The sequence below is a fragment of the Drosophila mojavensis genome, unplaced genomic scaffold, assembly GCF_018153725.1.
Source record: "Drosophila mojavensis isolate 15081-1352.22 unplaced genomic scaffold, ASM1815372v1 contig_74, whole genome shotgun sequence".
Classification (NCBI taxonomy): domain Eukaryota; kingdom Metazoa; phylum Arthropoda; class Insecta; order Diptera; family Drosophilidae; genus Drosophila; species Drosophila mojavensis.
Window position 1 is genome coordinate 7,652,723 of NW_025318899.1, and position 12,938 is coordinate 7,665,660.

The 12,938-nt window shown below is 39.3% G+C and overlaps 1 protein-coding gene across 2 annotated transcripts in view; it reads left to right on the forward strand.

The window, feature by feature from the left end:
- Positions 1 to 11,774, forward strand: part of LOC6581724 (ecdysone-induced protein 74EF) — a 36,451-nt gene extending 24,677 nt beyond the window's left edge. For both annotated transcript variants that reach the window (XM_032730816.2, XM_032730815.2), the window contains 3 exons: positions 8,029 to 8,397; positions 8,520 to 8,798; positions 9,832 to 11,774. In XM_032730816.2, the coding sequence (XP_032586707.2) occupies positions 8,029 to 8,397; positions 8,520 to 8,798; positions 9,832 to 10,739 (1,556 nt within the window). In that variant the 3' untranslated portion in view covers positions 10,740 to 11,774. The remainder of the gene's footprint in view (positions 1 to 8,028; positions 8,398 to 8,519; positions 8,799 to 9,831) is intronic.
- Positions 11,775 to 12,938: the final 1,164 nt, after the last annotated feature.

The following is a 12,938-nucleotide window of genomic DNA, read 5'->3' on the forward strand; positions in this document are numbered from 1 at the left end:
TTTCCTAACCCACCTCAACAATTTTATTGATTACTTTAGGCGGCAAACGCACAGCAACATCAACGGCAACGGCAGCAGCAGCAGCAGCAGTAGTAGTAGCAGCAGCAAGAGCAACAGCAACTACTACAGAGCCATGCGAGAGCGAGAGCACAAGCTAATGTGTGCGAGCAGCTTTCTAGTGAGCGGCAATTCCGCTCAACTATCAAACGCTCTCGAGTTTGCTTCGCTTTGCTTTTGCTTTGCCATTCGCGCTGCATTCACTCTGCCTGACTGCATGTGTGTGTATTATGTATAGATGTGCCTGTATATGTATCGTAAATTGTAATATTGTGTAAGTGTGTGTGTGAAATAGTTTCTCAGTTCGCACTGCTGCGGCGAATTGCCAAGGCGCCAACTGCCAACTGGGGGACTATTTGTTTCTGAGCGTGAGTGTGTGTGTGTGTGTGTCTGTGTGTGTTGGCACTTGTTACATGTGTATGTGTGTTAGTAGACTGCGACTGGCTAAGGTAACCCTTCGCATAAGCAGCCAACAACTTGTTTCCTCTATTTGACACGAGCGTCTCTTTTGACTTTTGCAAGCGGTTGTTGCCATTGCCTTTGCCTTTGCTCCGATTTGGCCAGCAGCAGAGGGAATCGCAATCTTGTACTAACACAAATATACATTATATATACATATATGTGTACAAAACAAATACAATATACATATACATAGTATATACATATGTATGTATATGTAGCATTTACTTGTTCTTTAAAAGGGCGTCAGGTACTTGAAATTTTTGTATTAGCGGAAATGCGCGTCGCTCGCAGCTCCACAAAGTGGGCGTCACGTTTCTAAAATGACTAATGTGGCAGAGGGCGAAGAAGGGAGAGGACTGTGCAGTGGCTAGAGGGTTGAGCATTCTTTGGCAGGGATTCAGTTTATTAAGTAGATGGCCCTGACAGATTTATGCAGTTGCCAGCTGCTTGGAAAGTTTGCTGCAACTGAAGTATCTGAGTCGAAAGAATATGAACTTATGTAGGTATGTGACAAGCTAAAGAACTAGGGATCTCACTTAAAAGAGGTTTGCAAGTTAAGTTTATAGAATGTACGAATTTTGGAATATATTATATATACATATTTAAGTACAAACCTATCGAAAATAATCTTATTATAATTAGGTCTTTCAAGATCTACATAAAGTGGGCAATACAATCACCTAACAGATAATGCCCTGCTTTTAATGGCATAAAGTGTTTGTATTGTAAAAATTTCCTGTTCGCATCTCAAAGCACGTTAAATCCAGCCGCAATAGCCCGCAGAATTTTATAAAATGCAGGTTCCTCACATCAAATCAAAATCAAATGCCAAAGCTCTGAATTTTGCTGCAGTTGAAACTCACCCTCTCTCTTTCTCTCTTCTCACTCAGCTCTTTCTGAATACAGTAAACAAATCATCGTTATCTTCAGCAAAGATCTTCATTCGTGTAAAACGCAGGGAACTTGATTTCAGCAAATTCTTTTCAAATTTTACGAAATATTTTTCCTTTTCCTTTTTTTTTTTTTTACAAAACTCTTGACAAAGTTTATTTTGGGTATTTTAAAAACACGCACACATACATATACATACACATCCTCTTACAACATGCAATAATCTTTTTTATTTCTTTTTTTGTAACCTTTTTTCTACACGACTTTATTTCGTTTGTTTTGCTTTTGATTTTGTTTTACCTTCAACCTTTTGGGGTTTCAACCGCAGCCACTGCTCCCGTTCCCAATTCACCGCCCACACACACTCACACACACACACACACAGAATGCTAGGCAACTTTCAATTGCGACATGAGGCGAAGAGCGCAACGAGCGTTTACAAGCGCTTGTTACGCGCTCTCTCTCGCTCTGCCGCTCTCCCTCTCTGCCTTAGGTCTCCCTTTACATGAGTAAGCAGCGCAGCGCAGCTTCAGCTTCTGTAAGCGAGTGTATAAGTGTGTGCGTGTATGTGTGTGTGTGTGTGTGTGTATGGGAAATAGTGGCAAAGAGCGACGTCGTCGTCGCCCAACCCACCCCCTCGTCGTAAACGAGCTGCACAACGAGGTCTCTGTTGCTTTGAGGCCTAACGCAAAACATTTTGAGGTAGGTTGGGAATAGATTGGCAACAACTGAGCGCATACACAAATAGAGAAAATGATAGAGAGAGAGAGAGAGAGAGAGAGAACCAGAGAGTGTAACAGAGAGAGAGAGCGAGAGAGAGAGATGGAGTGAGACAGTGGCGCGCGGAAAACTAAAATTTCTCGTTTCAGCGCAAGAAATTAGCAAATCATTTTCTTTAGCTTAACCCAAATACGTTTGAGTTTTAAGAATTATGTAAGCGCCATGTCTCGATTTCTGTCTATCGCTGTTTGCGTGAGTGTAAGTCTGTATATGCGTGTGTATGTGTATGTGAGTGTGTTGTAAGCGCACTCAATTGGCAGACGCAGTTCTCTAGCAATTGCCCAGCATGTTGAGTCGTGGGGTCTCCTTATCTGTCCATTGATTCCAGTGCGATAATTGATAATAAGCCCGAAAGAGAGAGTTAATAAAAGTGTGTGCGTGTGTGTGTGTGATAACTGAGATTATGTCACATATAAAGTGCTTAGCGCAATATAATTACAAAATCTGATTGGAATTGGCTAATCAGAATACCTCACATGCAGCGTTGTAGTGACTATCAATTTCCTATTCGATTTGTTTAATTTCTGATTGAACAGCTGAGCAGCAATGCAATTAGATAGCTCAAATTTAGTTTGGATTGGCTCAATATATTCCTATATCTATGTGGAAACATGTACAGAAAGAAGTCTAATTAACACTCGCTTTAAATAGAAGAACTATGCAGAGAAAGTGCTAATTGGGAAGAGGTGTGAATGAAGATGGCAAGCTCAAAAAAAATGGCTAAAATATGAAATTATGTAATATCCGTAATAAAATCAGAATTAAGCATTCACCCAATAATGAAATTATAATGTAGGAATTTGAATACCATAAAAAATACTCTTAAAATGATCTGACTCATTTCCTTAAATGCTAATAATATAATAGATTATAATATAGAAGATTTTTACGGAAATGTACTATATGTACTCTAAAAGCATTCCCTATACATCTATAGCTATGATCCAATAGTATGTATATATCTATACTACATATTTATTTATATAGCCTAGCTACTCTAGAACTATCATGGCAACTACTTTACATGATGTTGCATTAAAAATCATTAAAAGTTATCATAAATGCAAATTAGCTATGATCCGAAATTCTTTATTAATTAATTCCCCTTCTGCTTACCGTCTCATGCATATAGAGAGTTTATTAAAATATCGACAGAAGAGACAAAAAAATATTACAAAATTTTATTTATTGAGCTAACGAATTGCGTAGCAAACAAATGCGCCAAATCATTATGCATATATGTATATAAATATATATGTATTATAATGTATGCATAGTATATATACATTTTTTAAGAATAATCAAAATACAAAAATAATATATGTATAATAAAAGCAACAATTTTAATACTATATAAAAATAAAACCCCCCAAAAACACAGTTCAACAAAAATTACAATATATTATATATAATATATTATGTACATACAAGCACAGTGACTGACTTACATACTTAAGTACATATACTACATATACAATATGTATACAGCTGTACATATGCATTTCCTTCTGTATGAAACGAGAAATTTCTGTATCAAGAGACAGCAAAAACAACAACAGAAACAAAACAGAAAACAACAAATCAACAACAGCAAAAATACAACTCGTATCAATTCTTGATGCGGAAATATTGAGGAATAATTTTATAGTCGTTGCGTTTTTTTCCCCCTGCTGCTCCTTATTTCTTTTTGTATAAAACTGTATATAGGCAAAAAGATGTAGGAGAAGAAGTAGAATAACAGCAACAAAAAGTAAACAGCTCGCACTAATACGAATGCACTTAATGAGAAATGCTGCTTTAAGTCCACACGTATAAATATACATATTTACATACATCTGTCGCTATAAATATACAAATGATGAGACATACAAACATCGATACATACATACTTGTAGCTTTAACAAGCTATCAGAATCGTGTGTGTGTGTGTTTGTGTGTGTGTTCGTGTACGCGTCTCGCACTTGTCTGCATGTGTGTGCGTTATCCGCGAGACCTTGAACTTGAGACTGAATTTCCAAAAAGCGCACAAGCACACAACACACTCATACTCTCTCACACACACACACACAAAGGCAAACAAATGCGCCCAGCGTCGACAGCGACGACGACGACAGCGACTCACAAACACAAGAACAAAAGACAATAACAGCAACAACAAGAGCAACTCTCGACAGCGGCTTTTATTCTTTGCACCCATACACAAGCAATGTGAAAGACACACACACACATAACGGCAAAGGCAGCGGCAGTGGCAGAGGCAGAGACAGTGGCAGTGGCAGCGGCAGCGGCATGAAAGCCAAAATAAGCCAGCCAAAACAGCAGCAGCAACAACAATGCACACGCAGAACAGGAATTTAGCGAGAGAGTGAGTGGGAGAGGGAGGCAGAGCGAGAGAGAGTGTGTGTGTGCGAGTGCCAGTGCGAGTCAGAACTGGGAACGCAAAGTGGGAATGAACTGGGAACTGAGTTCGCTGACGGAAGCAGTCCATGATGGGCATGCGGGAATGTGGGAATGGGCGAATTGGGGAAGAGAGAGTAAAACAGGGAGCAGTCACAACAAGAACAACAACAACTTTGACATTAGTATGTATTAATGGGCAGCTGTATGTGTATGCAATTGTGTGTGTGTGTGTGTGTATGTTTATGTACATATACAATAGCCAAACAAACACATAAATTATAATATTTAAATATAGAACTTTTGAGTTGTTGTCGTCGTTGTCGCAGTTGCTGTTGCTGTTGTTGTTGCTTTTGCTTTCTTTTGTGTCTGTGTATTGCTGTTGTTCGCATATAACTTTTGGTTAATCGGCCGACAGTTGTTGTTGTTGTTGTTGCTGTTGTTAGAGTCAAATTGCTTTCGCTGTGATATAAAAACGCACACTCACAATTTTGGGGCTTTATTGTTTTTGTTTTTTCTTTGATACCAACACCCACCAGGCAAAGTTAACTATAAAATAGGCCAATAACGTAATGACACAGCAATAACAACAGCAACAGACACGGCAAAAATAAAAACTGCAGCAACAACAACACCTGTGCAATTGTTGTTTTAACAATTGTCAGATATACGGCGAGCTGCTTCCTCGGAAATAGCTCGAAAACTGTAAACAAAACACTTTGCACACACACACACACGCGCAAAGGCAACTGTGAAAAAAGAGTTAGTCAAGCATGCTCGACTATGGAATACTCTGCATGCCAACTGGATAACGTTTAATGGCAAAGTAACTGAGCTAAGCACATTAAAGGCAACTAATCATAGCAACAACAACAGCAACAACAACAACAATCCACATTGACCTACTATTCGCAAACTGCTCCATTGTGAATTGTGCATTGTAAATTGTGAATTGTGATGTAACTGTCCCAAAACGCGGCGCACATATCAACGAAGCAGTTCAAGTCCAAATTTGAGCAGGGAAATACATAAAGCCAATAGACGAGAAAAAAAGTACTTAATGTCTGCATGTGTGTGTGTGTGTGTGTTTGTCTGCACATGACTCTACCGTAAATTGTACGTTTGGGCATCTATGTATAGGCGTGTGTGTGTGTGTGTGTGGTAGTACATGTTAGCCAATTTTGTTTTTTCATAATATATTAAATTGTTTGGCATTATTTTGCTTTTATTTTTATTTTTAATAGACCGCATTTTTAGAGGTCAACATTGCAATGCGCATTGTGTGTGAATGTGTGTGTTTGGTGGTGTGTGCTGGTGCTATAGTTTATGAGACGCTCTTTGTGCCACATTTAAAATGGGTTTGCCAATTCAATTCAATTCAATTTCGCCTAGACCCAGCGGACTGCCGTGCGTATGCGTAATTTGTGTGCTATGCATATTGCGCATACGCCAGGTGTGGCCGGCCGTCTGCATAACATGTTCTGACATATTCTGCAATGCACGCAACTATTTATATGCATACTAGTTGAGGCATTACGTATACGCAGCGTCTGCTGCTGCTCCTGCTGCTCACAGCTGTGGCCATATTACGTATACGCCTTATTAGCCACTTGCGCCGTGCCACGTGAGCAGCGTCCGTTGTTTCCTCAACCAAACGAGATATATAGTATGTGCATATATATTTTCATGCGAAATACAATTTGCAACAACAATTGACAGCAATTTCCGCTCAGCCAAATATCAGGTTTTTCTTGTGCCGAAAATCTAAAAAGAAAAATTCTCTGCAAAACAAGAAATAAATAAATAAATAACTAACTAAATTTTTATAGTTTCCGTCAAAGAAATAAAAGTTGATTTTCCACTGCACAAAACCAAAAATCGTATCACATAGACTCAGACGGGGGTAACAGGGGCAATGGGAAATTGACAAGCCACAGCTGATTTTAGTTACCTGCCTGCCTGCCTGGCTGGCCGCAATTTCCGTCACGAATTGGCTAGAGCCACATGCTCATGGGTCGATCGAACAACGTCTATGTAAATGTGTCATATTTTTACAGCAGCTTTTGAGTTTTGTATAAATACACATATATATGTATATAAATACATGCATATCTGAAGCATATGCATATTTTATATGCATTAATATGTATATTTCATCTTTTTTAATATTTTTGTTGCTTCTCATTCACCCACAACGCGGCGAATGTGCGAGCAAATGAACGAAATGAAACGAGCGACAATTAAAACGAGACGAGGCGGCGAATTGCCCATAAGTGTGTGTGAGCTGTGTGTGTGTGTAGGTATTTAAAAAGCTGTAAAAAAGCACACATACACATACACATATAGGCGGCGCGTACAACATGCAATAATGCAGCCAGCAAAGCATAAATTGTAAACTCGTCGTCGCCGTCGCCGTAGCAGCAGCAACGCCGACAAGCCTTGACCTGATTTCTCTTCCTCTCTTGCTGCCAACTGTTTGTGTTCGTGCGTGTCTCTGTATGTGTGTGTGTGTGTGAGCACGCTTGCATGCAAGCTTTATTGCTGCCTTTTAGTTTGCTTGCACGCTGCACTCGTGCAAGCGAGACAACTATATGCGCTTGTTTATTTCTCACTGTTGATGTGTGAGTGTGTGTGAACAGCTTGACATTCAATGCAATTTTGTTGTTGCTGTTAGTGTTATTTTTTTTCGTACTTCTGCTGCTTCTGCTGCAGCAGCCGCCGCGGCGTTTCGCATAAAATAAGTGAAAATGCACTTTTACTTTTTAACAACAACAACAACTATGTACAACTTGTGCATTTTTCTTGCGTTGCAGCTCAATGCACAACAACAGCAGCAGCTGTCAGCCAGCCAAAGAAAGTGAGATGCAATTTTTTTGTTTCACTTTTGCTGCCTCTGTGGTTGTTGTTGTTTTTCCTTTTTGCTTTTGCTGCCTCTCTCACTTTGCATTTCTTTTGTCACTGTTTTTAACGGTTGTTTGTTATTGTTGCTTTGAGTTCATGGCTCGCCAAATTGGGGCATTTCAATTTCATGTGTGTGTTGTGTGTGTGTGAATGTTTCTAGCCTCTCGGCGACTTTTGCATGTCGCTCAACTTGCTAACAACAACTCAGCAACAACAACTGTAACAACAATTGTATATAATTATGCATATTGCGAATTATTTAAGTATTATTAGCTTTGCATTTCGTGTTAGTTTGGACAGTTTGACAGGTCTCGGCTTAAGCGAAGAGGGCGGCACTTGAATAGAGCTGCTCATTGTTGTTGTTGTTGTTGCTGTTGTAGCTGATGAGATACAGTTGTTTTATAATTGGGTCGCAACAGTTGTTAGACATTCGCAAGTAGTTTCGAGTGTTGCTCAGTGAACGATGAAATAAATATGTATATAATTTATGTAAAATATATAGCTAATTTATTATTTGTATTATTTTTTTACCCTTTGCAGATACTGAAATTCCTATTGTCAAACAATCAACCAGTCCGTCACCTCATCAACAACAGCAGCAGCAACAGCAGCAACAACAACATCAGCAGCAGCAGCAACACCTGCAGCAGAGCCAACAGCAGCAAGCTTTTGGCGTTGCAAGCACATTGCTGCACATTAAAACCGAACAGAATGCGCTCTTAACACCACTACAGCAACAGCATAGCTTACAGAGCAGCAACAATGGGCATCAGCAGCAGCAGCAACAACAACAGCAGCAACAGCAGCAACAACCTTTGGCCATCCCACATCGGCCGCTGCTGCATAATTTGCTCAGCGGTGGTTCAATTCACAATCCACATCACAGAAATTACACGACGGCTACAACAGGTGAGTGCAAGCGGCAAGGTGAACCACTGCACACGCCCTTTTTCTTGCTGAATTGTATTGGCATGGCCCAGCATTTGGCAACTTGTTAATCTTGGCCCATTCTCGCTGCTCTCGTTTCGCAGGTTCATTTCCGCCCAGTCCCGCGGACAGCGGCGTCTCCGACGTCGACAGCTCCAGTTCCGGTGGGCAGCCATGCGCCGACGAGTTGAAGGCGCGTTTGGGCATGCCCACAACGGCAGCAACATCGGCGGCTGCAGCAGCCACCCACTCGGCGGCGGCAGCGGCAGCAGCGGCGGCAGCAGCAGCCGCGCACCTGCATACGGGCACATTTCTGCATCCGAATTTATATCAGAACAATACGGCGAATTCGTTGCGGAATATTTGGAATCGAAGTGTTGGGGGTGAGTATATCAAGTATTCCAAAAAGGAAACGCATACAGTTGCATGTAGGTTTCTGTGTGTGAATATGTATACAGCAAAAGTTCAGCAGTCGAAAAATGACGGGCTCATACATATTAATACAAATATACACACGCATATACGTACATACCTATATACATACACACACACACACGCAACACAATCAATTGCAATAAGAATGTGTTGCACTCGCTGCTTTTATGCTTTGCGCTTCGCTTTGTGTCTGTGTGTGTTCGTCGCTGTGTAAAATCTGTGGTCATCGACACATTGCCTTTGCGCAAATGTGAAGGTCACAACGACAACGACAACATCAGCGGCAGAGACAGCGACAGCGACGGCGACAGAGTCAGTGTGTGGCAATGCTTGGCACTGTGAGCGTCTCTCATTTTTGGTTGTGCTCTCTTGCTTTCGAGCGCGCTCTCTCTCTCTCGCTCTTTCTATGTCTTGCCCTCTCATTGCTAATGCAACAATGCGATAGTGAAGACACGAGCAAACGAAAGCTTGCGCTGCTCTCTCTTCTCTGCTGACTGCGATTGTTGTGTTAGTGTGAGTGAGCGAGCGCGCACACACTTTTGATTTTATTCAACGCGGCGCTCAGTCATTTTGCCCGTCCAGCCTCTGCCCTCCCCGCTCGCAGTCAATGGGCAACTGGCTGTTGAATTGGGCAACGGCAGCGCCGTTGACGCCGGATGTAAAACAAAACTTACTAAATAGCATACAAAATTACATACATATATATGCATGTCTGTATGTGTGCATGTATGAACTGTGAAATAGTCAGACAGAGCAGGCGAAGAGCTCAGCACGGCGCACAGTGGTTCACATTAGCTACAAAACGAAATGAAATAGTTTGCTGTGTAATGTGCGTGGATTAAATTGTATTACATACAATCTACAAGCATTACATATGCATGTACATATCTATGTTAATTATGCTGATGCTTACAATATGCATATCTATTTGGCAACTCTAACACTGTCTCTCTCTCGCTCTATATTTTTCCCTTTCTATAGTGCCCGATAATTATTATGGCAACAGTGGCAACAGTGGTTCCGGAGGCGTCAATCCTGGCACACCCGGCACGCCCAGCTATCTGACAACGTCCTACTTCAATGCGCCAACGGTGGCGTCGACGCAGCGCAGCGTCGCTGCTAACGGCTTTGGCACGCATCAGCATCATTCCCTGCAACATCAGCAGCAGCCGCAGCAGCAGCAGCAGCAACAGCAACAACAACTGTCACATCACCAACAACAGTTGCATCACCAACAGCAGCAGCAGCAGCAGCAGCAGCAACAGCAGCAGCAACAACAGCAACAACAACAGCAACAGCATCCACAGTCTCAGCATCCACATCAGCTGCACTCGCATTCCACAATTGCCAATGCTGCAGCAGCAGCGGCAGCAGCAGCGGCGGTCGTCAGCAGCAGCAGCGCCGTCGCAGCAGCAGCGATGCTTAACGCCGGCAGCGCGCAGAACGGCGTCATCCAACAGCCGGCGACATCGAGCGTTAACTATGATCTCTCCTATATGCTGGAGCTAGGCAGCTTTCAGCAGCGCAAGGCGAAAAAGCCGCGCAAGCCGAAGCTCGAGATGGGCGTGAAGCGTCGCAGTCGCGAAGGCTCCACCACCTACCTGTGGGAGTTTCTGCTGAAGCTACTCCAGGATCGCGAATACTGTCCGCGCTTCATCAAGTGGACGAACCGTGAAAAGGGCGTCTTCAAGCTGGTGGACTCCAAGGCCGTCTCCCGGCTCTGGGGCATGCACAAGAACAAGCCCGACATGAACTACGAGACGATGGGCCGAGCGCTGCGCTACTATTATCAGCGCGGCATATTGGCTAAGGTGGATGGACAGCGATTGGTCTATCAATTCGTGGATGTGCCCAAGGATATAGTTGAGATTGATTGCAATGGTGTGTGAGTGTGACAGAACGAGTGTGAGTGAGTGGGTGAGAGAGCATGTATATAGATGTTAACGGTGGCAATAGAATGGGAGCTAAAGCGGCTAGCGGCAATAGTAGAAATATATCTATATATGTATAGAGTATATAAGAGCGTAGCAACCACAACGACACACACGCACACAAACTCATGTATCTCTGTGTGTATGTGTGTGTCTCTTTTTGTACATGTTGAGTTTATTTTGTTAAAATCTAAGCAGAGAATTCGGTTATAGTAGATGAAGAGTATAAATTACATAGCTGCTAGGCATATACCCTACACATACAAATATATATATATATATATATATATACATATATATGTGTGTATTTATATATAATGTAAAATGTAAAATTCGTTAGTAATTAATAATTCTATTCATTGGCTTTAGTGTTTTAATTGTAACATTTAATTATTGTTATTATTATTGATTATTATTATTGATTGATTGATTGAGTGATTGATCAATGAGTTCTTATTGATATTTGTGTACGAAAGGAAAGGTTTAGCTAACTGCATAGCTAAAGGAAAGAGAAAAACAACAACGCCTAGCCTAATATATGAACTATATAACCCCCTCCCCCAATATATAAACCTAATGCCTATCCCTAACTATACTTTAGTGTTACTTTACGATTCGTTTTTTTGGGGGCTCATTGTTTTTGTTGCTTATTTTATAAAAAGAGATCAAGAGAGAAATATGAAATATATTTTTAATAGTTTTAACTAGTTTTTATGTCTATTCATAGTTTATTTATTTAAGTCTTTCTTTCTACTCTACACTGTATGTATATATATATATATATATATATATATATATATCTGTATATACATATGGTACATCTACGCTGCCCCAATATCCTAAAACAGGAGTCAACTTTCATTGTAATTATTAACTTTTAAGTTCAAAAACAAAATTTCCAAAAAAAAAAAAACTAACAAACAACTTTTTGGTCTGAATTTTATGTCTGAAATATTTTTTTTCTAAGCACTGCCACAAACTGAAAAACAAAAACAACTCAAAAAATATATTAAAAATAGTTTCACATTTCTACAAACAAACTTGCAATGCAACAAACAACAACAAACCAACAATACAAATCCACAATAATGTTTAAAACACTGCCCACAAAAAAAAAAAAAAAAAAAAAAGAAAGAAAAAATAAGTGCAATCTCTTAAATGCATACAACTAAACTAAAAGTTTAAAAGAATAGTAGAAAGATGAAGAAAGTGTAAATGTAAAAGTGTAAAAGAGTAAAACCAACTCCTAGTTCTATATATATATTCATATATATCTCTATATATATATATTTATATATATATGTATTTCTTTTATACTTATTATATAGTTTGCGTTCTCTAAGTACCTTTATTATTAACTAACTAACTATCTATCTATCTATTATTATTATTATATTATTATTATTATTATTATTACAAAATATAAAGAGTTTTACGTTTTTTCTTTAAATTTTGTTCAAATTAATTGAGGGTTTGATTGATTGACAGATTGATTTATAAATAATAAACAGAAAAAAAAAACGAAGTGAGTTTTGAGAGTTTTAACTCTGTTCATTGTAAACTTTTTTATGATTATTTTTTATTTTTTAATTATTAAAATAAAAATTATTATTTCAATATGCATGAGTTTTATTTTGATATAAAGTAGATATATATAGCAACGATCCATGATATACAAAATACAAATATTTGCAACCCGTTACAAATTTGAAATCTAAATATACCTCCCATTAAAAAAAAATATATATATATATATCAAATTATATATAATATATATATTCAAAGTCTATGTAGCATAGAACATATTTTAGATAAATTTAAGCCACGAAATTTCGATGTAGCTCGTTTTTTAGATGGAAAACATAACTCAGTTTTTGAGGTTTCGAATATGGAGGGAAAGATAGAGGGAGATAGAGAGAGAAGCATATGTCTATCTAAATTCATATATACCTATTATATAGTTTAAGCAACAAAATACAATTATTAAACAGATGCTTTAAAGATGAAAACCAGTACGAGGGTGGTCTGAAAAGATACAAGTAAAAATAGAGAATCATACACAAGAAAAGAAAATGGTTAAAGGAAAATTATGATAAAATAATTGGGGATATAATTTCAGAAAGTAGAAATTCATGATTTTTTCAAAAACACATATAT